Source organism: Ascaphus truei, chromosome 1 (genome assembly GCF_040206685.1).
Source record: "Ascaphus truei isolate aAscTru1 chromosome 1, aAscTru1.hap1, whole genome shotgun sequence".
Taxonomy (NCBI): Eukaryota; Metazoa; Chordata; class Amphibia; order Anura; family Ascaphidae; genus Ascaphus; species Ascaphus truei.
The window spans coordinates 502,980,304-503,001,948 of NC_134483.1; the positions used below are offsets into that span (position 1 = coordinate 502,980,304).

Here is a 21,645-nt window from a genome sequence, read left to right on the forward strand (position 1 = left end):
CAGCTCAAATGAATGGGAGTAAAATCTTCCCAAATACAGGGAAGCAGGTTCACAGCATATTGAATAAAGTCCTAGCTGTATTACTTGACTCTTTCAGTGCCGCAGACCCTCCTGCATTAACGATCATGTGACCACGCTCTCCTGAGCGATCACTTGATCGCTTCCTGATTTCCTGTGCCCAAAGGGGGAAGGTCCGCCTCTGATCGGGAACTGCGCATAGAAAATGAGTAAAAGGCAATGATATACATTGTATATAAGGGCACTACCGGAATGACTGTTTTATTTACTGTTTTTTATTTATCTACTAACTGTTTTATTTAATCTCTCAACGGCAAAACTGGCACAAAAACAAGACAAAAAACAAAACCCACCTATTTATTTCCAACTGGATTTGTTTACTTGTTTTTTGTTATTTACATTATATATCCCTCTTGCAGTGGAAATGTTGGGTAGTCTAGCACAGGCATGGTCAACTCCAGTCAGGGGCCACCAACAGGCCAGGTTTTAATGATATCCCTGCTTCAGCACAGGTGGCTCAATCAGTCTTTGATTGAGCCACTGATTGAGTTACCTGTGCTGAAGCAGGGATATCCTGAAAAGCTGACCTGTTGGTGGCCCTTGAGGTCTGGAGTTGGCCACTCCTGGTCTAGCATGTACTTATTCATTTCTACTTTCCAAGTGAAAAAAATATGATTACATTATTTTAAAATATATATATATTTTATACAAATATAAGTCCACCATTGCCAGATGATTTCTTCATTGGTCTAAAAACTTGAAAACTGACCTGAAGGTATATGAGATCTGAATTCTCTTTCTATAAACTCTCCTGTAGCCTCCACAATAAACCCACAACTAATATCTTCTCTCCACAGGGCGCATCAAACAGTATTACATAAACTGATCACCAGTTGAAACTGTGTCGGTTTAAATTATTTACAGTAGATATCAAGTTTTTCAGTTTTCAGTGAAATCTACGTAACAGAAAGCTTATTGGTGTTTATATTACAAAAAAAAAAAATATCCAACTCTTGAATCCTTTTAATTAGTAGATAAACAGTTCCCAAACTGCTAGTTTTAAACAAGTGCTATCTTCCTTTTCAGACAATACTTGGGGGGATAGCTACAAAATGAAGGAAAATTTTACCTACAGCTGGTATCTACACAAATTAAATGAGCATGCAGTCTACTCCACATATCACTTAAGAAGGGCTTGCAGCTGCTATGAAGTTGTTTATACTCCATAAGATTCCAGGCACATACAGTAGGGATTCACAAAGTTATACTAAACCTTTTTCTAGTTTAATTAGCTCAACATATTTGCCCCGTCTTTAAAAAAAAAAAAAAGTACAGGACTACTCTATAGACATTCCAAATATCCTATCATTACAAGTTACTTTTCTCTACAGAAATAAGAACCAAAACAAGGCAAAGATGCCCAAACTTTCTGCTACTCTAAGCAAAATAGAAAAGCACAGTAATTTGTTTTGTTGGTTATGTAGGGTCCAGAAGAAGTGACCACGCCGACAAGAATTATATGATCGCATATTGGTAAGAAATATATTTATATATTTACTGCTAGGAAAATGAATAATTTTTTTTTATTATTTACAAAATGTTTTACAAGGAAATAATACCTTGAGAGTTATCTCTCATTTTCAAGTAAGTCCTAGGCACAGAGTTATCAAATCATAATTTGTGGCTGTCGTTCAGGGCCGGTTTGGTATTTTCCGGAGCTGTGCCTGGGGCTTTTACGAGGCTTCTCACCCTGTCCAGCGTGGCATCTCCTCCACCGCGGCATGATGGCGCAGTGTCATGTGACATTGCGGCACCATGTGGCATCCCATTGTCATGACAACACAACGCCATGCCGCATCACATTGACATGGCAATGCCACGCCATTTGACGTCATGGCGCCATGATAATGGGACACTGCAGGTAGCGATGTCATCGGACAAAGTAAGAGGCACTTACAGAGGCCCTGCACTCTCCCCCAGCAATCAATTTTATTGTTGGGAGGAATAGCGCGGGGCCTCTAAGTGCGGGACTCCGCCATCAAGCCGGCCTGTAGTTACACAATAAGAATAAAAAGGTACATTTATGACTGCGTTGCACAGATATTTTATTGTGTTGCTATAGTAGTTAGCAGGTGTATCTTTTGAAAAAGGTGGGTGTTTGGTCTGAAGAAAGGACAGTTGGTCCTGAAACGTCACTGTGCTCACTGGCTCTGATGTATTGAATACAAATATAAGTTGTTTGGACTCTATCCTAGTCTTTTGTGTGCTTCTTCTAACCTACCTTTTATACCAGGTGTATCTTTGAAATGTTTCCGATGGTGGTACTAGAAAATGCCTACTGAGAGATGGCGTTCTCTCAGCTTTTTACTAAACACAAAATGCATTCAAAGTATTCTTGCACACATTAAAGATACATTATACAAACTATGTTATTGGTAGTATCTCCCATTTCATTTTACATGTCTCATTGATCCATATGCTCTACAAATGCGTCTATATGGAAAGGAGTATTTTTGTATGTCACATGCAGTAAGGCTAAAAGGCCCCAAGATACCCTCTGACCTTTTGATTCGCTTAAAGATAAACCAATATCATAGGCTTCTGAGCTCAATACATCCAAAACATAGAACAGAGCTCTATAATTTCTCAAATCAAGAAAAGGGTATCCGAGGAAACGCCAATGGAAGAATGTAACAATTACCTCTATGCTGACGACACACAAATGTACCTTTCAACCCCTGACCTTACACCTGCTATACAGACCAAAGTTTCTGAATGTCTCTCTGGAATATCATCCTGGATGCCATCCGCCAACTGAAACTTAACATGGCAAAAACAGAGCTCTTTAGACTTCCTCCCAAACCTGGCCCTACTACCACCTTCCACATTAGTGTTGGAAGTACCATCATTCACCCAGTAGCCCAAGCACGCTGCCTACGGGTCACACTCGACTTCTCTCTCACATTCGCCCCTCACATTCAAGACATATCTAAAACCTGTCGCTTTTCCTCCACAATATTACTAAGATACGCCCTTTACTCTGTTGCTCGACTACTAAAACTTTGACTCGGGCCCTCATTCTCTCCTGCCTCGATTACTGTAACCTCCTGCTGTCCGGCCTTCCTGTCTCCCCTACAATCTATCCTAAACGCTGCTGCCAGAATCACTCTACTATTTCCGAAATCTCTCTCAGCGTCTCCCCTGCTGAAATTACTCTCCTGGCTTCCTATCAAATCACGCATCTCGCACTCAATTCTCCTCCTCACTTTTAAAGCTTTACACTCTTCTGCTCCTACTTACATCTCAGCCCTAATTTCTCACTATGCACCATCCCGACTCTTACGTTCTGCTCAAGGATGTCTTCTCTATACCCCCTTTGTATCTAAAGCCCTCTCCCGCCTTAAACCCTTCTCACTGACTGCCCCACACCTCTGGAATGCCCTTCCCCTCAATACCCGACTAGCACCCTCTCTATTCACCTTTAAGACCCACCTTAAGACACACTTGCTGCATGAGTAGCACCATGGCTAATACTATACACATGATACATAAAGCTTGGCCCCCTGCAGATGCACTTACCAGAATGCCCTCCTACTGTCTCTATATGTTCTACCCACCAATTAGATTGTAAGCTTTCCGGATCAGGGACTCCTCTTACGAAATGTTACTTTTATGTCTGAAGCACTTATTCCCATGATCTGTTATTTGTATTATTTGTTATTTATATGATTGTCACGTGTATTACTGCTGTGAAGCGCTAAGTACACTAATGGCACTATATAAATAAAGACATACATACATACAATCACAGTGGGACCATATCGATCTGTTAAAAGCTCTGTTTCCATTAGTATTTTGCATGTGTAGAACATTTTCCCCCATCCTAAGTGAGATCATAGAGCTACCGTGTATTCTGGTGTGGTGCATACCTGTGAGGTTGGACAGGTGGCCCTGAGAAGTCTGCGGTGGTATGGGGATATATCAGGACAGGTTCTCAGTGATGATCAGTCGTAGCGCAGCACCTACAGCCAGTGAGGATCCTGGTGCAGCCAGGATGGTCCACACTGGCAACATCAGATAGTAGTCCCGACAAGCAGCCACATTGTATAATTCAACTGGTCTTTATTAGCAGCATGTAATTATCCAGAACAAGCACATCACTGAAGCAGCACCCACAGGGATGAGGCCCTGTAGGTCCCTTCTCAACTCCTTTACCCCCTGATGGGATAAAGGGTAAGTGCTCCCACTCCACAGGGGGAGGGGTTAGAGCCCTGACTTCTCGGAGAGTGTCAGTTTATGTACCCCAGGGGATGGGCTGGTAACCCTGCCCCATAACAGGGCAGGTCCGATACTGATAGGCATCACGGGCATGTGACCCAGCCAGTATGCTCCCCAAGGATGAAACTCTGGTTGTTGTTAGGCCCGCCCCTGGATACAGCAAAGTGCATCCAGGCTGCAACAACAAGCTAGGCCTTCATGAGAGAGCTTATCCCTAACATTGCTTGTGCCTAACAGGATTTATACTGTTAGGGCCAAAACAAAAAAAAAGATAATAGCTGAAGGACTAGGCTACAAATGTCTTACATGCTGTATTTCAACTGTTCGTTACGAATGAATATATTTATGTCATCACCATACTGTTGCTGATCCCGTTTCTTCTACTTGTCTTTGTCCCTATAATTTTAGAGCTTCCTGTTTAAAGAGGTACATGTAATTTTAGCATTAACCCTGTATTTAAATCTTCCACTCCTATTTGCTATTTTCTTATGACTACAATGATAAAATCAAAACAAACATGAAACATGACATTTTCTCTTTAATAATCAACAGCATTATAGTGCTTTAATAAGTCCATAAGCCTACAGTACAGACTTCATAAGCATGTAAGAGTACTGTATATATCTTCAATGCGGACAACTTATTGTTTCTCTTATTTCAGATTGCGCTATACAACTGTATGCCTCCTGCTGACAGTGTAGAAGGGATTCTCTAGCATGATATTAATTTACAATGCAAATTTTATCATTAGTCTGTCTCATCATTTGCCCTGTGGTTTTGATCACATTATTAAGCAATATACAGCTGTATTGCTCCATTTTAATGGATTAAATTGGAAAGTAAAGATGACAAAGTGTCATGTTGCATATTTCTAGTAACACCACCGTCTTTAGTTTAGCTTAGTGGTTATAACTGCATCTATCATGGTGTGGTGAAAGAACTCATTGGACTGTTTCTTGCCTTATCCTGTACCTACGTGCTTATCTTTCTGAGAACACAGTAGCTGAACATTACAGGCGCACTCCCAGCTTGCTCACAAAAACATTGTGTACCCAACTCAATCATTCGTAGAGAGAAATAGATTCTTTGATAATGAAAAGTCTGCGAAGTGAGAGAAGGGGACGACCGATTCTATTCAACATGCCGTGAAATCCCACAAACGGGATTAGTTAAAGGAAATTAAACACCTTTTAGAGTTTCGGCCTAAACTTTTTATTAAGGAACTGAAAAATGATTAAAAGTACCTTCTGGGTTGTGACTCAAAAAGCTACAAATCAGCCAGATGCAACCACTAAAATATGTCATTGCTATTGGTTCACTTTGGTTGTGCACGTACCCTGTCAGTTCCAGTGCAGTCAGCACTGTATCGATGGCACAGCTCTCACCATAAAGCTCAAAGTATACAGTAGCTACCTATATACAGTAAAAGAATCTACACATTTTTAAACACTTTGAGAGATTATCCCTCAAAGGATTATAGTACATTTCTAATGAAAAGAGTGAAATGTTATGTTTTTCCAGTTACACAAATGTTGTACTTTATGGCACATTGTATTTATTTTATTTTGAAGCACATCTTTGCCTGACCAGTATTACAATACAGTGTCAGACCCTTTTTTGTATCGGTTAATTGTTTTCGGTGAGTGCAAAATAGCTAACTTTGTGAAAGATTAAACAGCTGTATCAGGTAATGCAATTAATGACTCAACACCTCAAGCTGTTGCATTTACCTACATAAAAGTGCTACTAAACATGATATTTTAGGGTCCAACACTGCTTTTGTTTAACAAAACAAGAGGCCATTTACCCCCAATGCCATCTGGCAGATGAACATAGAAAAGGACAAGCCTAAAGAGCATAGGAGAGATAAAAACAAAACATAGTGTGGTTTGTTTGTAAAGGAGAAAGTCCCGCTGAAATAACTGCACTTACGGTGTGGTTGTAAAAAGTAAGCGATGACTCCACTTAAATCTAGATGATAGTCTTCCCTCTTGGGTTGCAGGAATCAGCTGGGATATTATCACTTAGGGAAGACTGTTGGGCACCGCTGGCCTCTTTTTCCTTTGAAACAGCATTTGAATGCTGGTCTCATCTGGCTTCTTGCAGTCGTCCGCTTAGATGGCGAGAGTAATGCAAAAGAAAACAAAATGTATCATAGCGCAACAAGTTTAATTAAAAATATACCGTAAAAACACAATGCATGCACTCACTATGTGTCAGTTGAAAGAGGGCAGAGGTAGCACTTCACGACGATCCCCAGATCTCCTTTCTGTCCTCCGGTTCTGGAAAAACGTCCTGCGTTCTTCACTCCCGTTGCCTCACTGAACTTCTGCGTCACGTGTGCTCAAGTCTCGTCTCTCGAGACTGGACTAAGAACAGTCATGAACGATCCGTGTGGATCCAAAGTCCTCAGCTCCTCAGTTCCCAACCCAACTAGTTTTGCCTAAGGCTTCGTCAGGGGTGTTTGATGGAGCTGCTTAAACTCTTCCTAATTATACCCTATTCTCATCATGGGTCAATTGGCAGGCCAAGCAAATTAATCAGGAAAACCGATAGTAACTGCAAGCAAAGATGCACACTAACATGCACATATACAATATGGTCAGAAATGTGAATACTGTACATCATCAAATATGGATAATTGCATACCACAAAATGTTTGTTAGTTTCATTTAGAACTTTGGTCAAATATTAATTATGTAAATATTTGTTACATCCATAGTTTAATTTTTTTTATATAGTTCATGCTTTTTGTAAAAAAACACATTTTGTTTCTGACTGTCCTTAGTCCAGACGAGACTTGAACCCACGCAGAAGTTCAGTGAGGCACTGGGAGTGAAGACCGCAGGACATTTTTCCGGAACCAGAGGACAGAAAGGAGATCCGAGAATCGCTATGAAGTGCTAACCCTGCCCTCTTTCAACTGACACATAGTGAGTGCATGCATTGAGTTTTTACAGTGCATTTTTAATTAAACTCGTTGCGCTATGATACATTTTATTTTATTTTCCATTACTCTCGCCATCTGAGCGGGCGACTGCAAGAAGCCCAGCATGCAAAAGCTATTTCAAAGGAAAAAGAGCCCAGCAGTGCCCAACAGTCTTCCCTAAGTGACAATATCCCAACAGATTCATGCAACCCAAGAGGGAACACTATAATCTAGACTCAAGTGGAGTCATTGCTTACTTTTGACAACCACACTGTAAGTGCAGTTATTTCAGCACGACTTTCTCCTTTACAAACAGACCACACTATGTTTTGTTTTTATCTCTCCTATGTGCTACAGGTTTGTCCTTTTCTACAGTCATCTTCCTTACGGGTGAGAGATCTTACTAGCTGCAGGGAGAGTTTATTTCTTTGAGTTTGTAATTATAATCTCACTTGGATTATTGCTATTACAGCAGGGCCTCAGTCATGCGGCGAGTTCCGTTCTAAGGACCCGCCACAAAGCGAAAATCTCCGGAATGCGGAACCGGCGATTTTCGTTATGTGCGCTTGCGCAGACCGGCAATGCACCGCTCTACGCATGCACATCATCGGCAAAACACCTCATTCTGTGCATGTGCGACCCCGGACCGGTCCGTTCCGCACTTGCACGACATCATACCGGCCTGTTCTGCGCATGCGGCCGGTTCTGCAGACATGACGGCCCCCTTCTCGGTACCGCCGTATTGCCGAAAAGCGGGGCGCCGAGAAGCGGGGCCTTGCTGTATTTGCGCAGTTCATTTTTTTTCTCCAATGGCTGGTAAACATACGGAATGTATAATTCTCTTACTAGCAGAAAACACTCCTTTATAAGACAACATACAAAGTTCTGACAGGGGAAGAGAGGAACTTACATACATTACTGTCATGTTTTATTGATGCTTGCTAATTTGCACGTCTGGATCTACCAAGTGACCATTTTGAAGATTTATTGCAAACTGCAGAAAATATGGAAATGAGCGGAGGTTCAGAGTGGATTAGTTCACCGGGAATTTCTAGTCTGTCGCTCAAATCTCTGAATATTAATTTATTGGCTTCCGTGTTTATTTGATGAGCAAAGGAGTTACTATTGATAAAATGTGTGCACAGAAAAAGACACCGCAGGGAATAATTATATTTATGACATCTGTATGCTTTGTTGTTTGCCATGGATGGAATACAAAAATGTGAATACTTACTCTTCCAATGCCCGGAGCATGTTCTCTGATTCTTCAAAGGCCAATATGTCAATTATCCTGTCAGCCATGATGACATCTTCATTAGCACTATCCGTTACATTGGTTTGTGAGTGTTCCATTTTTTGCTCACAATTAATTTTATACGTGTTCCCCTAAGAATATACAACAACAATTATTCAAGTTGACATTACATACAATCAGTAACTCATTCTTAATAGGGGGATTACAGTTGTCATTGTACAGGTAATTGAATCACAACAGCTATTATTGGATCAGCATGAACACCAGTAATATAATGCACCCCACAGATTTCCTACTGACGCACCAAATATTCGCGGTGACTTAATTTTAAGCAATAAAAATAAATGACAGAAAAAAGTAAAAGAACAATCATAAAGGAACATTCAAGTATGCCTTAGGCTACCACAACTCTTTGTTTGTCGAACAGACTGAGTTATATTTTTCCTTTTTATCTCACATTTTAAAGCACACTACATCATTGCTTTTCCTTTTGAGATATGAGGAAGAAAGGCAGGGGGACTCATCAGTCCCAATAACCTGGAATCCTATGGTAGTGTCAGTTACCCCTAAGGCTAAGGCCCCAGTGCACGCGACGCGTACAGTGCGCGCGTCGTCAAGAGCGCAGCCACGGCCACTGGGGACTCAGCCTAACTCCTCCAGAGGTGATATATATTAAAGAAAGCAGACAATAGCACAATAACGTAAAACCAAGTTAGCTGCAGAAACTGGAATAGTTGCAGGAGTGCGATGAAACGTTGGGACATTTTGCTATTTGGATGACTATCTGCAATCTGCAATCATCTGAAATATTTGCTATCCTATTATTACCCATGGTGAGTCAACGTTTGTTTGACTAAATTCAGTCTGACGGGAACTACAGCTTTCCCCAGCTTGGACACAAGAAAGCAGAAAGTTGCAAGCACAGATTGTTTGGTTTGGAGGCAAAAGAAACCTACTGTAGCTTTGGAGGGTTTTTTTGCAAATAATGGACTTTTTAGTGCAGATCCGCAGCTAGAGCTGACCTGCCGACACCCGGGAGACATCTTTCCTGAGGCCCTCTGTGGTGTGCCATATTCCCTTTTCTGTAATATTCAGTACTCCATTCCTTGTTTTGGGGATCCTAACTTAAAGGATACTCTCTCTATCTACAACATAATAAGCAGGGGGGCCTGGTTGATGCTATTACTTTATAAACTTATTTACTCTCCCCAAGGCTCCTCTCCTCTTGTCCTACTGGAACGTAACCTTCTCAAACTTTCCCCTCCCCCTATATGCTCTCCGTAATGTCATGATCCCATTACAACACAGGGTGGGGATCGGTACACACTAACCATACTAGCAATCCTTTAGAGGAGGGGTTACACCTACATGGAGTGTTTCACTCACACTTCCAGCGTCTGCTGTTTTCTACTACAGTTGTTCGTCATGCAGAGGCTCCAAGTAAAAGGTACACATTGTTAGATGTTGGAAGAGAGGCAGTATAACTTCAGTGATCCGTTTAATACAGGATTCCTTAAAATCACAGTCAAACTACAAATAGGCGATATCCCCTTCCTCTGCGACGACTCCATGGAGGTTCACACCTGCACTTGCAGTGTTTGTTTTTGTCACATATTGGTATATGTCTACAACATTCTGAAATTAATTCAGGAGAGCTACTGGGTATATTTTGGTCACAGCACAAAAACCCTTGACTTACAGCTGAATCCCATATACAGGACTAAGAGTGGTAATGTAAATATCACAATTATCAGAACAATTATATTTTGTTGAGCGTTCTTAATTTTGACTGTTTCTAATCACTTTTAATTAATAATTAAATTGACTGTGCTATGGAACATGCACTTCTTTTTCCATTTTTGTTATCTAGAATTGTATGGAACATTTTGGTTCCACCTGAAGCTGCTACGTCTCCATTGGATCTAATTCCCTACAAGTTGGTTCTATATTTCTTAATTGACTAACTGGACTTTATTTAGTCTTGATTTTATTGTGCGTTATTACTGTATACACTATATATAATTTATATGTATATTTAAAATTGGTTATCTATTTGACACCATGCACCGCATATTGAACAAAGTTTATTATATCACAATCAAGGGAATAATTAAGTTCACATTGGAACACTAATTGGCATACACCACATCCAAGAGAGTACTGTAGCACCGATTAAAAAAAAATAATATATATATATATATATATATATATATATATATATATATATATACCAATAATGGTAATAATCCTACATACTAAACTGTACAATAAAGAAGGGACAAAAAAGTAGGCACACCAAATCATACCATTAATGTGTCTTTACTAGCAAAATGTTTCCGCTTCCGAATGGAGCCTTTTTATATATACAGGTAAACCCTGTTTTTTTGTTTTTTTTGCACACTGCACACACACTGCTCACTGCACACACACTGCTCACACTGACACACACTGCTCATTGCTCACACTGCACACTGCACACACACTGCTCACACTGACACACACTGCACACTGCTCACACTGACACACTGCACACACACACTGCTCATTGCTCACACTACACACACTGCACACTGCACACACACTGCTCATTGCTCACACTGCACACTGCACACACACTGCACACACACTGACACACACTGACACACACTGCACACTGCACACACACTGCACACACACTGCTCATTGCTCACACTGCACACTGCACACACACTACTCACACTGACACACACTGCACACTGGTCACACTGACACACACTGCTCATTGCTCACACTGCACACACTGCACACTGCACACACACTGCTCACACTGACACACACTGCACACTGCACACACACTACTTTCATAAACTTATGTCACATTGACCTCTGCAGTGATGGTCCCTCTGGGGGTTAAAGGTGTGCTTTCCCCCCAAAAAAACATAGTGAGTCACAGGGAGATCACGTGTCTTGCCTACTCCCCGTAACCCTAACAATTACAATGAGATATTTATAGACTGCTGTAACAAAGTAAAGAAACACAAGCTTTTTAAAAAAGTAAGTACAGTACTGTACTTTTACGGTTTATTACCCGTCTATAAAGCCCTCCAGTCCACCTCTTAGCAGGGGATGATGCAGCAGAATGATTAGGGGGGATAGCAGCACATCCCGACAGCGAACAGTCTTACACAGTGATTCAGGCACCCCTCACGTTCGCCGTGCGCATGCGCCGTGCGGCTCGTGAAGTGTGGATGTTGCCTGCCAGTTCCCTCTGCTCCTCTGCGGTTCGTCGTGTAATAACCCAGCGGGGTCATGTGACGTCACGGCATGGCAACGTGACCCCGCGGGGTCATTTTACACCAGTTAAAGTTGCACAAACATGACATTAAAGTTTGTTAAAAATATTAAAAATTGAATAAAAATTAACACAAATGAAGTGATCACATATACCCTGTATAATAAAAAAATATATACTGTACTGTGTGTTAAATAGAATCAAACATTGTAATAAAGTGACACGTACACACATCTCTGACCCCTCTGCCATTTTAATCATACAACACACTGTGCTGTCTGAGAGCTGGTAAAATACATACTGTACTCAGGTACTGTACTTAAGCCCTCCAGATCAGTTGTTAAAAGCCTCAGGTTTTCAACACTAGGAAAAAACTGAAGACCCCAGGCAGGTAGAAATGGCGGAAACTTCAATCATACGTAAGAGGTTTACTGTCCAAGAAAAATTTGCTGCGCTTGACAGAATAAAATCTGCAGTCACGCAAACCAAAGTGGCCAGAGACCTAGGACTGAATGAGTCTACAGTTCGCGGATGGAAAAAGGAGGAGGAGAAACTTCGTGATGCAGTAAAATCCATATAAAAAGACGATGGACTGAAGCGTAATCGTTTGCGTGAACCTAAAGACAGCCAGTTGGATAAAGCTGTTTTTCAGTGGTTTGTCCAAGAAAGATCCGAAGGCACGCCTCTGTCTGGACCCCATCTGCAAACGCAAGCCAAAAAGTTTCACAGCCAACTTCACGGCAAAGCTTCAACCTCCTTTGCGGCAAGTAGTGGATGGCTAAATCGCTTTAAAAGGCGACATGGAATAAGTAAAACCGCTATATCAGGAGAGATACGGTCAGCTGACGATGAAGCTGCATGCACGTACCCTGCCCAACTTCAAGAGATAATTGAAGATGGTGGCTACAGAACAGGTTTATAACTGCGATGAGACCGGACTGTGTTTCAAAATGCTACCGAATACCACTCTGGCCTGTAAGAATGACGACCAGCGTACACAAGGATTTCAACAAATGAAAGACAGAGTGACTGTACTTTTTTGTGTGAACCAATTTGGAAATCACAAACTGAAGCCACTTTGTATTGGCAAGTTTAAGTCGCCGCGGTGCTTCCACCATGTGAACATGGGTACTATGCCTTTTGCATATGACTTTAGCAGAAATGCCTGGATGACTGCCAGTATTTTCGAAAGGTGGTTTCATCAACAGTTTGTACCAGAGGTCCGTAAAAACTTACGTCAACAAAGGCTGGATACGAAAGCTTTGTTGTTACTTGACAACTGCCCTGCACATCCCCAGCCGATAGCCTAATAAGCCGAGATGGAAAAATAAGGGTCAGCTACTTGCCCAAGAACATGACATCCAAAATACAGCCGCTTGACCAAGGCATTATTGCAACCTTTAAGATGAACTTTCGGAAAACAATGATACATTGAATAATCACAAGTGAAGATTCTGTTATAACATTTTTAAAGAAAATGAATCTAAAATAAGTTTTTTATATTGGTGGCGAAGCTTGGGAAGCGGTCACACAAATGTGCATTGCGAAATGTTGGCGAAACATAACAGGTGCACGTCCTGTGCCGGCTGACGCCGAACTCGCCAGTGACAGTGAGGACGATGCTGATTTTGAGGGGTTTACGGAGGAAGAAGTCGCCGCCGCAAATCAGTTACTTGCAAACTATGTGAACGAAGGCCTCACAGAGCAGGAAATTGCCAATGCCGAACGAGTCATGGAACCGTTCATTGATACGGAAAGTGGGGCTACAATTGACTCTTGGGTCGATGGGGACAGCAGCTGTCCTACTCATGAACATATGATGGGCTCGGAAATCATTCAAAGCCTTACAAGTGAAAATACTGATCTGGATACTATGGAAGACGATGAGGATGAGGAACCAGAACCACCACCAAAGATCACTGAGGCGCTGGTGGGATTACAAACAGGACTTCAATTTCTAGAGTCAGAAAACGTCGATTCTATAACAATCCTACAATTAAAAAGAATCATTGAAATCGTGAAAAAGAAGAAAAGAGATGCACTGAAACAGACAACACTTGATAGGTTTTTTAAAGTGTAATCTCCAGCTGTTTTTATTACAGTATGTTCAGTACAGTATGTTTTTTTTTGTACAGTTGTTACATGAGCACAGAGTGCATTACACGGTTTTCAGTATGTGCTGTATCTACAGTGCATACTACAGTATATGTGTTTTTTGTGTGTTCAGTACTTTATTTACAGTACAGTATTTATGAGAAATGAACAACACGACAATTGGTGTTTTAAATACAGTACTTTATTGTTCAATGCATCAATAAATGTGTTAATACTGTACGATTGTGCATTTTCTGTATTTTTCATTCTACTGTTGATGTTTTAAACACACACCGACACACACTTACACACACTTTCACACACACTCTCACACTTACACACACTCACACACACTCTCACACACTTACGCACACTCTCACACACTTACACACACTCACACACACTCACACACACTCACACACACACACACACACACACACACACTCACACACTCAGCACACTTACGCACACTCTCACACACTCTCATACACTTACGCACACTCTCACACACTTACGCACACTCTCACACACTTACACACACTCACACACACTCACACACACTCACACACACACACACTCACACACTTACACACACTTACACACACTCACAGACACTCACACACACTTACACACACTTACACACACTCACAAACACTCTCACACACTCTCACACACTTACACACACTCTCACACACTTACACACTTACACACACTCACACACACTCTCACACACTCTCACACACTCTCACACACTCTCACACACTCTCACACACTCACACACACACACACACTCACACACACACACACACTCACACACTCAGCACACAGTTTCTGTCCCATACACTGTATAATGTACATACACACACTCTCTCACTTTACACAGAAGGGGTGGGGTGGGGGAGTTCAATTCAGAGGAAAGACCGCGACCAGCACCAACACCCGCTCCCCCCCCTCCTCCTGCGCAGGCAGCGGGGACAACGGTGGGGAGAAGGTGAAGTGGGGACCGGAGGGGCATCCCCCCTCCCATCTCCTGTCCCGCGGGCTGTCACACAGTAACAGGGGGAAGAGGGGACCGGAGGGGCATCCCCCCTCCCATCTCCCGTCCCGCGGTCTGTCACACGGTGACAGGGGGAAGCGGGGACCGGAGGGGCATCCCCCCTCCCATCTCCTGTCCCGCGGGGTGAAGGGGTGAAGATGCGCTGATGTGGCGGCCATTTTTTCCCCCGCGACCCCGTTACTAACGCGGTGGTCTCAGGGTGGACCCCGAGGACCGCGTTATAACGGGGTTTACCTGTATATATATATATATATAGCAACTGTAAATATTCCTGTATATTCATTTGCATGTCTTAGACAGGTCTGCAAACCTGTCTTTCACCATTATCACCCAGCAAACAGCACTTCCACTGCAGCAAGGGATTTTGGGAAATGACATGCAAATGAGCACACAGTGCCACTTTTTATCTCATGCTCACATTACATGAGCAACCCTTAGCCAATGCATGCTGCTTTAAACACAGCTTTTAAGCAAGGACTTGGGAGATGCAAAATCAGTTAACCCACTCACAGACATGTTTCAACCTTGATGGGTATCATCAGTGTGAGGTTGGCTTGCTGACATTTGCTCAAATGAGATAAGAGTAGGTAATCACCACCACTATTAAGGTTATGGTGGGTAAAAAAAAGTGACTAAAACCCTCCACAGTAAAGCATAAAGCAACTGTAAATATTCCTGTATATTCATTTGCATGTCTTAGACAGGTTTGCAACCCTGTCTTTCACCATTATCACCCAGCAAAAAGCACTTCCACTGCAGCAAGGGATTCTGGGAAATGACATGCAAATGAGCACACAGTGCCACTTATCTCATTTGAGCAAATGTCAGCAAGCCAACCTCACACTGATGATACCCATCAAGGTTGAAACATGTCTGTGAGTGGGTTAACTGACTTTGCATCTCCCAAGTCCTTGCTTAAAAGCTGTGTTTAAAGCAGCATGCATTGGCTAAGGGTTGCTCATGTAATGTGAGCATGAGATAAAAAGTGGCACTGTGTGCTCATTTGCATGTCATTTCCCAGAATCCCTTGCTGCAGTGGAAGTGCTGTTTGCTGGGTGATAATGGTGAAAGACAGGGTTGCAAACCTGTCTAAGACATGCAAATGAATATACAGGAATATTTACAGTTGCTTTATGCTTTACTGTGGAGGGTTTTAGTCACTTTTTTTTACCCACCATAACCTTAATAGTGGTGTGAAAATAACTAAATGTATCCTGGCAGGAAAAACTAAAAATGACTATTTAATAAAAACACAAAAACAAAAAGAAGTGTGCATAACATATAAAAAAGAAAAAAAGCAATAAAAAAGATATATTGCCAATGATAGTAAGTAAAAATGACACTGAGTGTCACTGGGACTTAATTAAAAAATGCAAATATAAAAATGGGTTCATGTGATAAGCAATAAAAAAATTTTTTACACAAATATGAGCCCATAAATGCAGTGAATATTAAAAATACTTAAGTCCACATGTGTCCATGATAAGTTGATTTGCAAAAGGTCCAGGCTGCTTCTTCTTGGGCTCACCGAACTCCCACAGTACCTATTAGAGAAAAAGAGAAAAGAAGCGCCCGATCCTTGTGTAAAATCAGATGAATAATGTTTAATACATCATGGACAAGACAAATGCACACTTACAATTTGTCTGATAAAATAAAGCATGTTATGGGACCTGCCCATGCACCAACTGAGGACTCCTCGGTCTCTTCTTTGTGTGTGAGTGTCAGTATTGGCTCCAAAAAGGATGTTGCTGTCAGCTGCTGTCTCCAGGGGATTAATCCTTGGATATCTGGCAGTGACAGGGCAGCTCCCTGCACCAGTGTGAGGAAGCAAGGACTTGCCTGAAGATTCTTTTCCGGTTTCAAGTGTGAGAAGAAAGGCTAATGGCGGCCGCATGTGGAGATTGAATGCTTACAAACACCAAGGATTACTCCCTTGGAGACAGCAGCTGACAGCAACATCCTTTTTGGAGCCAATACTGACACTCACACACAAAGAAGAGACCGAGGAGTCCTCAGTTGGTGCATGGGCAGGTCCCATAACATGCTTTATTTTATCAGACAAATTGTAAGTGTGCATTTGTCTTGTCCATGATGTATTAAACATTAGTCATCTGATTTTACACAAGGATCGGGCGCTTCTTTTCTCTTTTTCTCTAATATATATATATATATATATATGTATATATATATATAAAACAAACAAATTGGAGTAGCGCCTTAGGAAGCTTGATAAGGATAAATCAGCTGTGTAAATCAGATAGAGTTAACAAGGCTATTGACCAAAGAATCCCCAAAAGGGCGAATTTGTGATAAAAATAACTGAAATCTATAGCAAAAATTAAAAATATGAAACATAAAAATAAAATAAAAACCAGATGTCAGTTGAAATTTCAAAAAATGTACTTAGTCCACTGGAGTTTTGCTGCCCGTATATAAGGATCACCAAATCCTAAGGATATCTGCAGAAAACAAGAAGAAAAAACAGGCGCACTCCTAGTGTGATAAAGTATAAAACAGTATTTATGGGATTGTAAAATATAAAAAGCGCACTCACAAACAGAGTAAAAATAATAGCATTTATGAGATATACTCAATCGACTTGAAGCTGTGAAGGGAATGTATCAGCCTGTCCCGTTGGTGCCACCTCTAGTTTCGTCACTAAGGACTTCGTCAGGGGCTCGTAGGGCATTTCCCAAAGAGGCGAGTTTGTGGCTCACATTACTGCACGAACGGAGAGAGTACCTTGGAGCTGTTGCTATTTTGCTTGGGACTGCTGTCGCTTCCGGTTTTGCAGTTGCCTGCTGGTGAGCAGTGAGAGCTGTGGGAGGTGTATCTGGAGGGAGTCTGTGACCGTGTTGCTGATTATTACATCATCTGGCTGCAGTGGCTCCAGTGCACCTTGCTGAACCAACGGATACACCAGAGGTGGCACCAACAGGACAGGCTGATACATTCCCTTCACAGCTTCAAGGCGATTGAGTATATCTCATAAATGCTATTATTTTTACTCTGTTTGCGAGTGCGCTTTTTATATTTTACAATCCCATAAATACTGTTTTATACTTTATCACACTAGGAGTGCGCCTGTTTTTTCTTCTTGTTTTCTGCATATATATATATATCTATATATATATAGATATATATATCTATATATATGTAGAGGTATCAGTACCGAGTAAGCCGAGCTTCAATAATCAAAAAATAAATAGATGATACCGTTCTGTGGCTAACGAAATGCTTTTATCTGTGCGAGCTTTCGAGATACACTGATCTCTTCTTCCGGCGATGTTACAATGAATGAAGCAAGGATTACTTAAAAACAGTGTCTCTTGGAATGTTATCTGTGCTGGTCCTTCCCCCGGTGTGGATGTGGTTTATGGCTAGAGGTGTCAAAGGGTTACTGAAAGCAAGTGAAGAAAGAGTGTGTATGTGTATCAGTGTGAATAAAAATGAATGGCTCTCCAACTTAGAATTATAATATAGATAATGATTCTATAACAATCCTACAATTAAAAGAATCACACACTCATTGAAATCGTGAAAAAGAAGAAAAGAGATGCACTGAAACAGACAACACTTGATAGGTTTTTTAAAGTGTAATCTCCGTCTTGTTTTCAAGACATGGTCTATGATCTAAAGCCATAACTGGCTAACGCTATACCGAGCTAATAAAAAATGAGCGGACACTGGCAGATCTTGTAACCGACACCTGATCGTGGATTTGTGTTGGCTCACCCTTTCCTTGAGCTTACGGGTGGTTTGACCAACATAAGCCATGCCGCAAGGGCACTTAATTAAATAAACCACACATTTTGTATTACAAGTGGTATAATGCTTCATGTGGTACGGTCGTCCTGTTTGTGAATGCGTAAATGTAGAGCCTTTCTGAATGTTCCCACACGATAGGCATGGAAAAGTTCCTTTAACGGGTGTATCTAGAAATCTTGCTATAGATCCTTTTGCAGTTCCTAAATCGCCTCGAACAACCAATCCCTGATTGTGGGTGCTCTCCTGTAGGACATCAATGGTGGTGCTGTCAGGAACTTTTCCGTGCCTGTGCGTATCGTGCTGCTCCTTTGTACCGCACTTTAGACTTGCGAAGTGTCTCTTTGAGGGTCTCCTGGATGTCTTGCAGAATCTAAAGTTTCTCCGTAACTGCCGGAATTGGACCCGAAGAGGAAAACGAGGAATAAAGGTAGGATGAATTCCCAAGTTTGAGAAGAATGGACTCTTTTGTGCCGAGGAATGATACGAATTGTTGTACGAAAATTCAGCTAGAGGTAGAAAGTCAATCCAGTCATCCTGGAGGTGGCAAAGAAAACATCTTAGGTATTGTTCCAAAGTCTGGTTTGTCCTTTCGGTCTGGCCATTCGATTGTGGATGATAGCCAGAAGATACATTTAACCTCCTTCCTAGAGAGGAACAGAAAGTTCTCCAAAATCTTGAAGTGAATTGCACCCCTCTATCAGATACAATTTCATCTGGAGCCCTGTGAAGCCGGAATACCTCTTTCAAGATCAACTTAGCTGTCTGGTCTGCAGAAGGGAGATTCTGTGCAGCAATGAAGTGAGCCATCTTTGTAAGTCGATCCACTACTACAAGAATGGTATTATGTCCACTTGGTTTGGGTAGGTAAACAATAAAATCCATTAATATGGACCCCCAATGACAAGCTGGAAGAGGCTGTAGCAAACCCACAGGGGATGCTCGGAGTCTTGGTCCTAGCACAGGTCTCACAGGAGATGACAGTCTTTCATCTTGTGATATTTTAGACCACCAAAAAGAGCGGGACAACAGTTCCTGTGTCATGAGGACACCTGCGTGGCCGGCAGATTGGGAGTTGTGCATTAATTGGAGCACTTCTAATCTTACCTCTTTAGGGACAAACGGACAGTCCTTACAGTTTCACAGACCATCGCTAAGAAATAGTTCAGCTTCTGGTGGAGGTTTATTAAGAAAAGGGTCATTTGATTAGGCTCCCTTAATTTGTGCGAGGAGATCTGCGGAAAACGTAACTCCCCAAAAATTCTTCTTTGGTAGAATAGCTCCTTCTTGCACTTTACAGTATCTGAATGCGGATTAGGTAATAACTGTGACAAGGCATCAGCCTTCCCATTCTTGGAGCCGGGGCGGTATGATATGTGGAACTGAAATCTTGCGAAGAATAGTGCTCACCTGGCTTGTCGCGCAGTCAATCTCTTTGCAGATTGAATGAATTCTAGGTTTCTGTGATGCGTAAAGATGGTAACTGGGTGATTGGCCCCCTCAAGTAAATGACTCCACTATGAGAATGCATCTTTATCGCCAAAAGTTCCTTATTCCCGATGTCATCATTTCTTTCCGCTGTTGACATTTGGTATGAATAGAAAGTGCAAGGATGTTGGAGCATCTTGGGTCCAATTCTTTGTGAAAGGATTGCACCAATGGCAGAGTTGGATACGTCCACTTCCATGACAAATGGTAATTCTGGATTTGGATGAATGAGGATCGGGGCAGGTGTGAAAAGTGACTTCAACTGTCCAAATGTCACATCCATGGGTCCCTCTGGGGCCGGTGGTGACAGCGGCGTTACTTTGCACGGACTTGGCGTCAGTTACCCTGCCCGAAGTGACTTTAATCCCGCTTCACCTGACAACTCGCGCAGACCAGTCATAGCCCGCCTTTCCCGCCGTCACCAAGTGGCTGTGAGTTCTAAGCAATCATCAGATGTGTTTTTAATTAAAAGCCCCGCCCCTACCGCAGGCATTTATACTTAAGACGCGCCCCCTCTATATGGAATAAGTAAGCGGTACTGGCAGCTTTCGCTGACGTATGGGATTACTGAAGCACAGCCAGCCATCTTTGTATTGGGTAGGCTGCTTGAAAGGTGCTCTCCCCCCTGCTGGCAAAAACACACCCCCTCCCTTAGTAGCCACGCCCCCTTCCCCCGCTCTAAGAGATTTGCTGGACAGCCGAGTGAAATTTAGGATGTCCATAATTTGGGAGGTGAGTGACATCGGAAGCTCAAAATAGTTGCGTTGACCTACAAATCCGCAGCAGAATGTCCAATGAAAGTTTCATTGTGCTACGTGGTGCCGTTTCAGAGATTTCGATTATTCAGACATACAAACAAACAGACGGAATCCAACTTAGAATTATAATATAGATAATGCTTTGTATTATCCTGTTATTTCTTTAATTAACCCTAGAAGACTGTGTCGTGAAGGGCTCAGACAGACGTCAGCGCTACAAAAGAAGTCACAAGTCGCCGCAGTATGACGAAACGCGTAGAGCTGTGATGTCATCGCGTTTGTGTTGGTGTATTTGGAGTCCCTGGCTTCCCTGCGCTCCGGCTGGTGGTAATTTCAAGTGTTAGCAACCATTGTATGAGGGAGCAAAGGATGTGTAGGCATTGGATGCCTTTATATCTTGCTACCAATTTGGGATAGGAGTTCATGGTGAACCTGGGCTGTTTACATCCCCTCTGCAAACCTGGGACTCACCCTACCACCGCAGATGACCACAATAGAGATTTCTCTCCCACGAATGGTTCTGTTTAAAATCCTGTAAGTGCACATTCTTATGGGTTGCTGATTTTTTAAATAAATGTACCTTATTTTTTACTCAGTTACGTGCTATGGAGCTTGCGCTTTTGTTTGTGTTTTGTTCATATATATATATATATATATATATATATATATATATATATATATTTAAAAATGAATAGACGTTACCATTCTGTGGCTAACAAAATGCTTTTA

General features: G+C 41.9%; 1 protein-coding gene across 2 annotated transcripts in view; it reads right to left on the minus strand.

Moving 5' to 3' along the window:
- Positions 1 to 21,645, minus strand: part of EVC2 (EvC ciliary complex subunit 2) — a 207,689-nt gene that overhangs the window by 98,255 nt on the left and 87,789 nt on the right. For both annotated transcript variants that reach the window (XM_075569576.1, XM_075569567.1), the window contains one exon: positions 8,460 to 8,611. In XM_075569576.1, the coding sequence (XP_075425691.1) occupies positions 8,460 to 8,611 (152 nt within the window). The remainder of the gene's footprint in view (positions 1 to 8,459; positions 8,612 to 21,645) is intronic.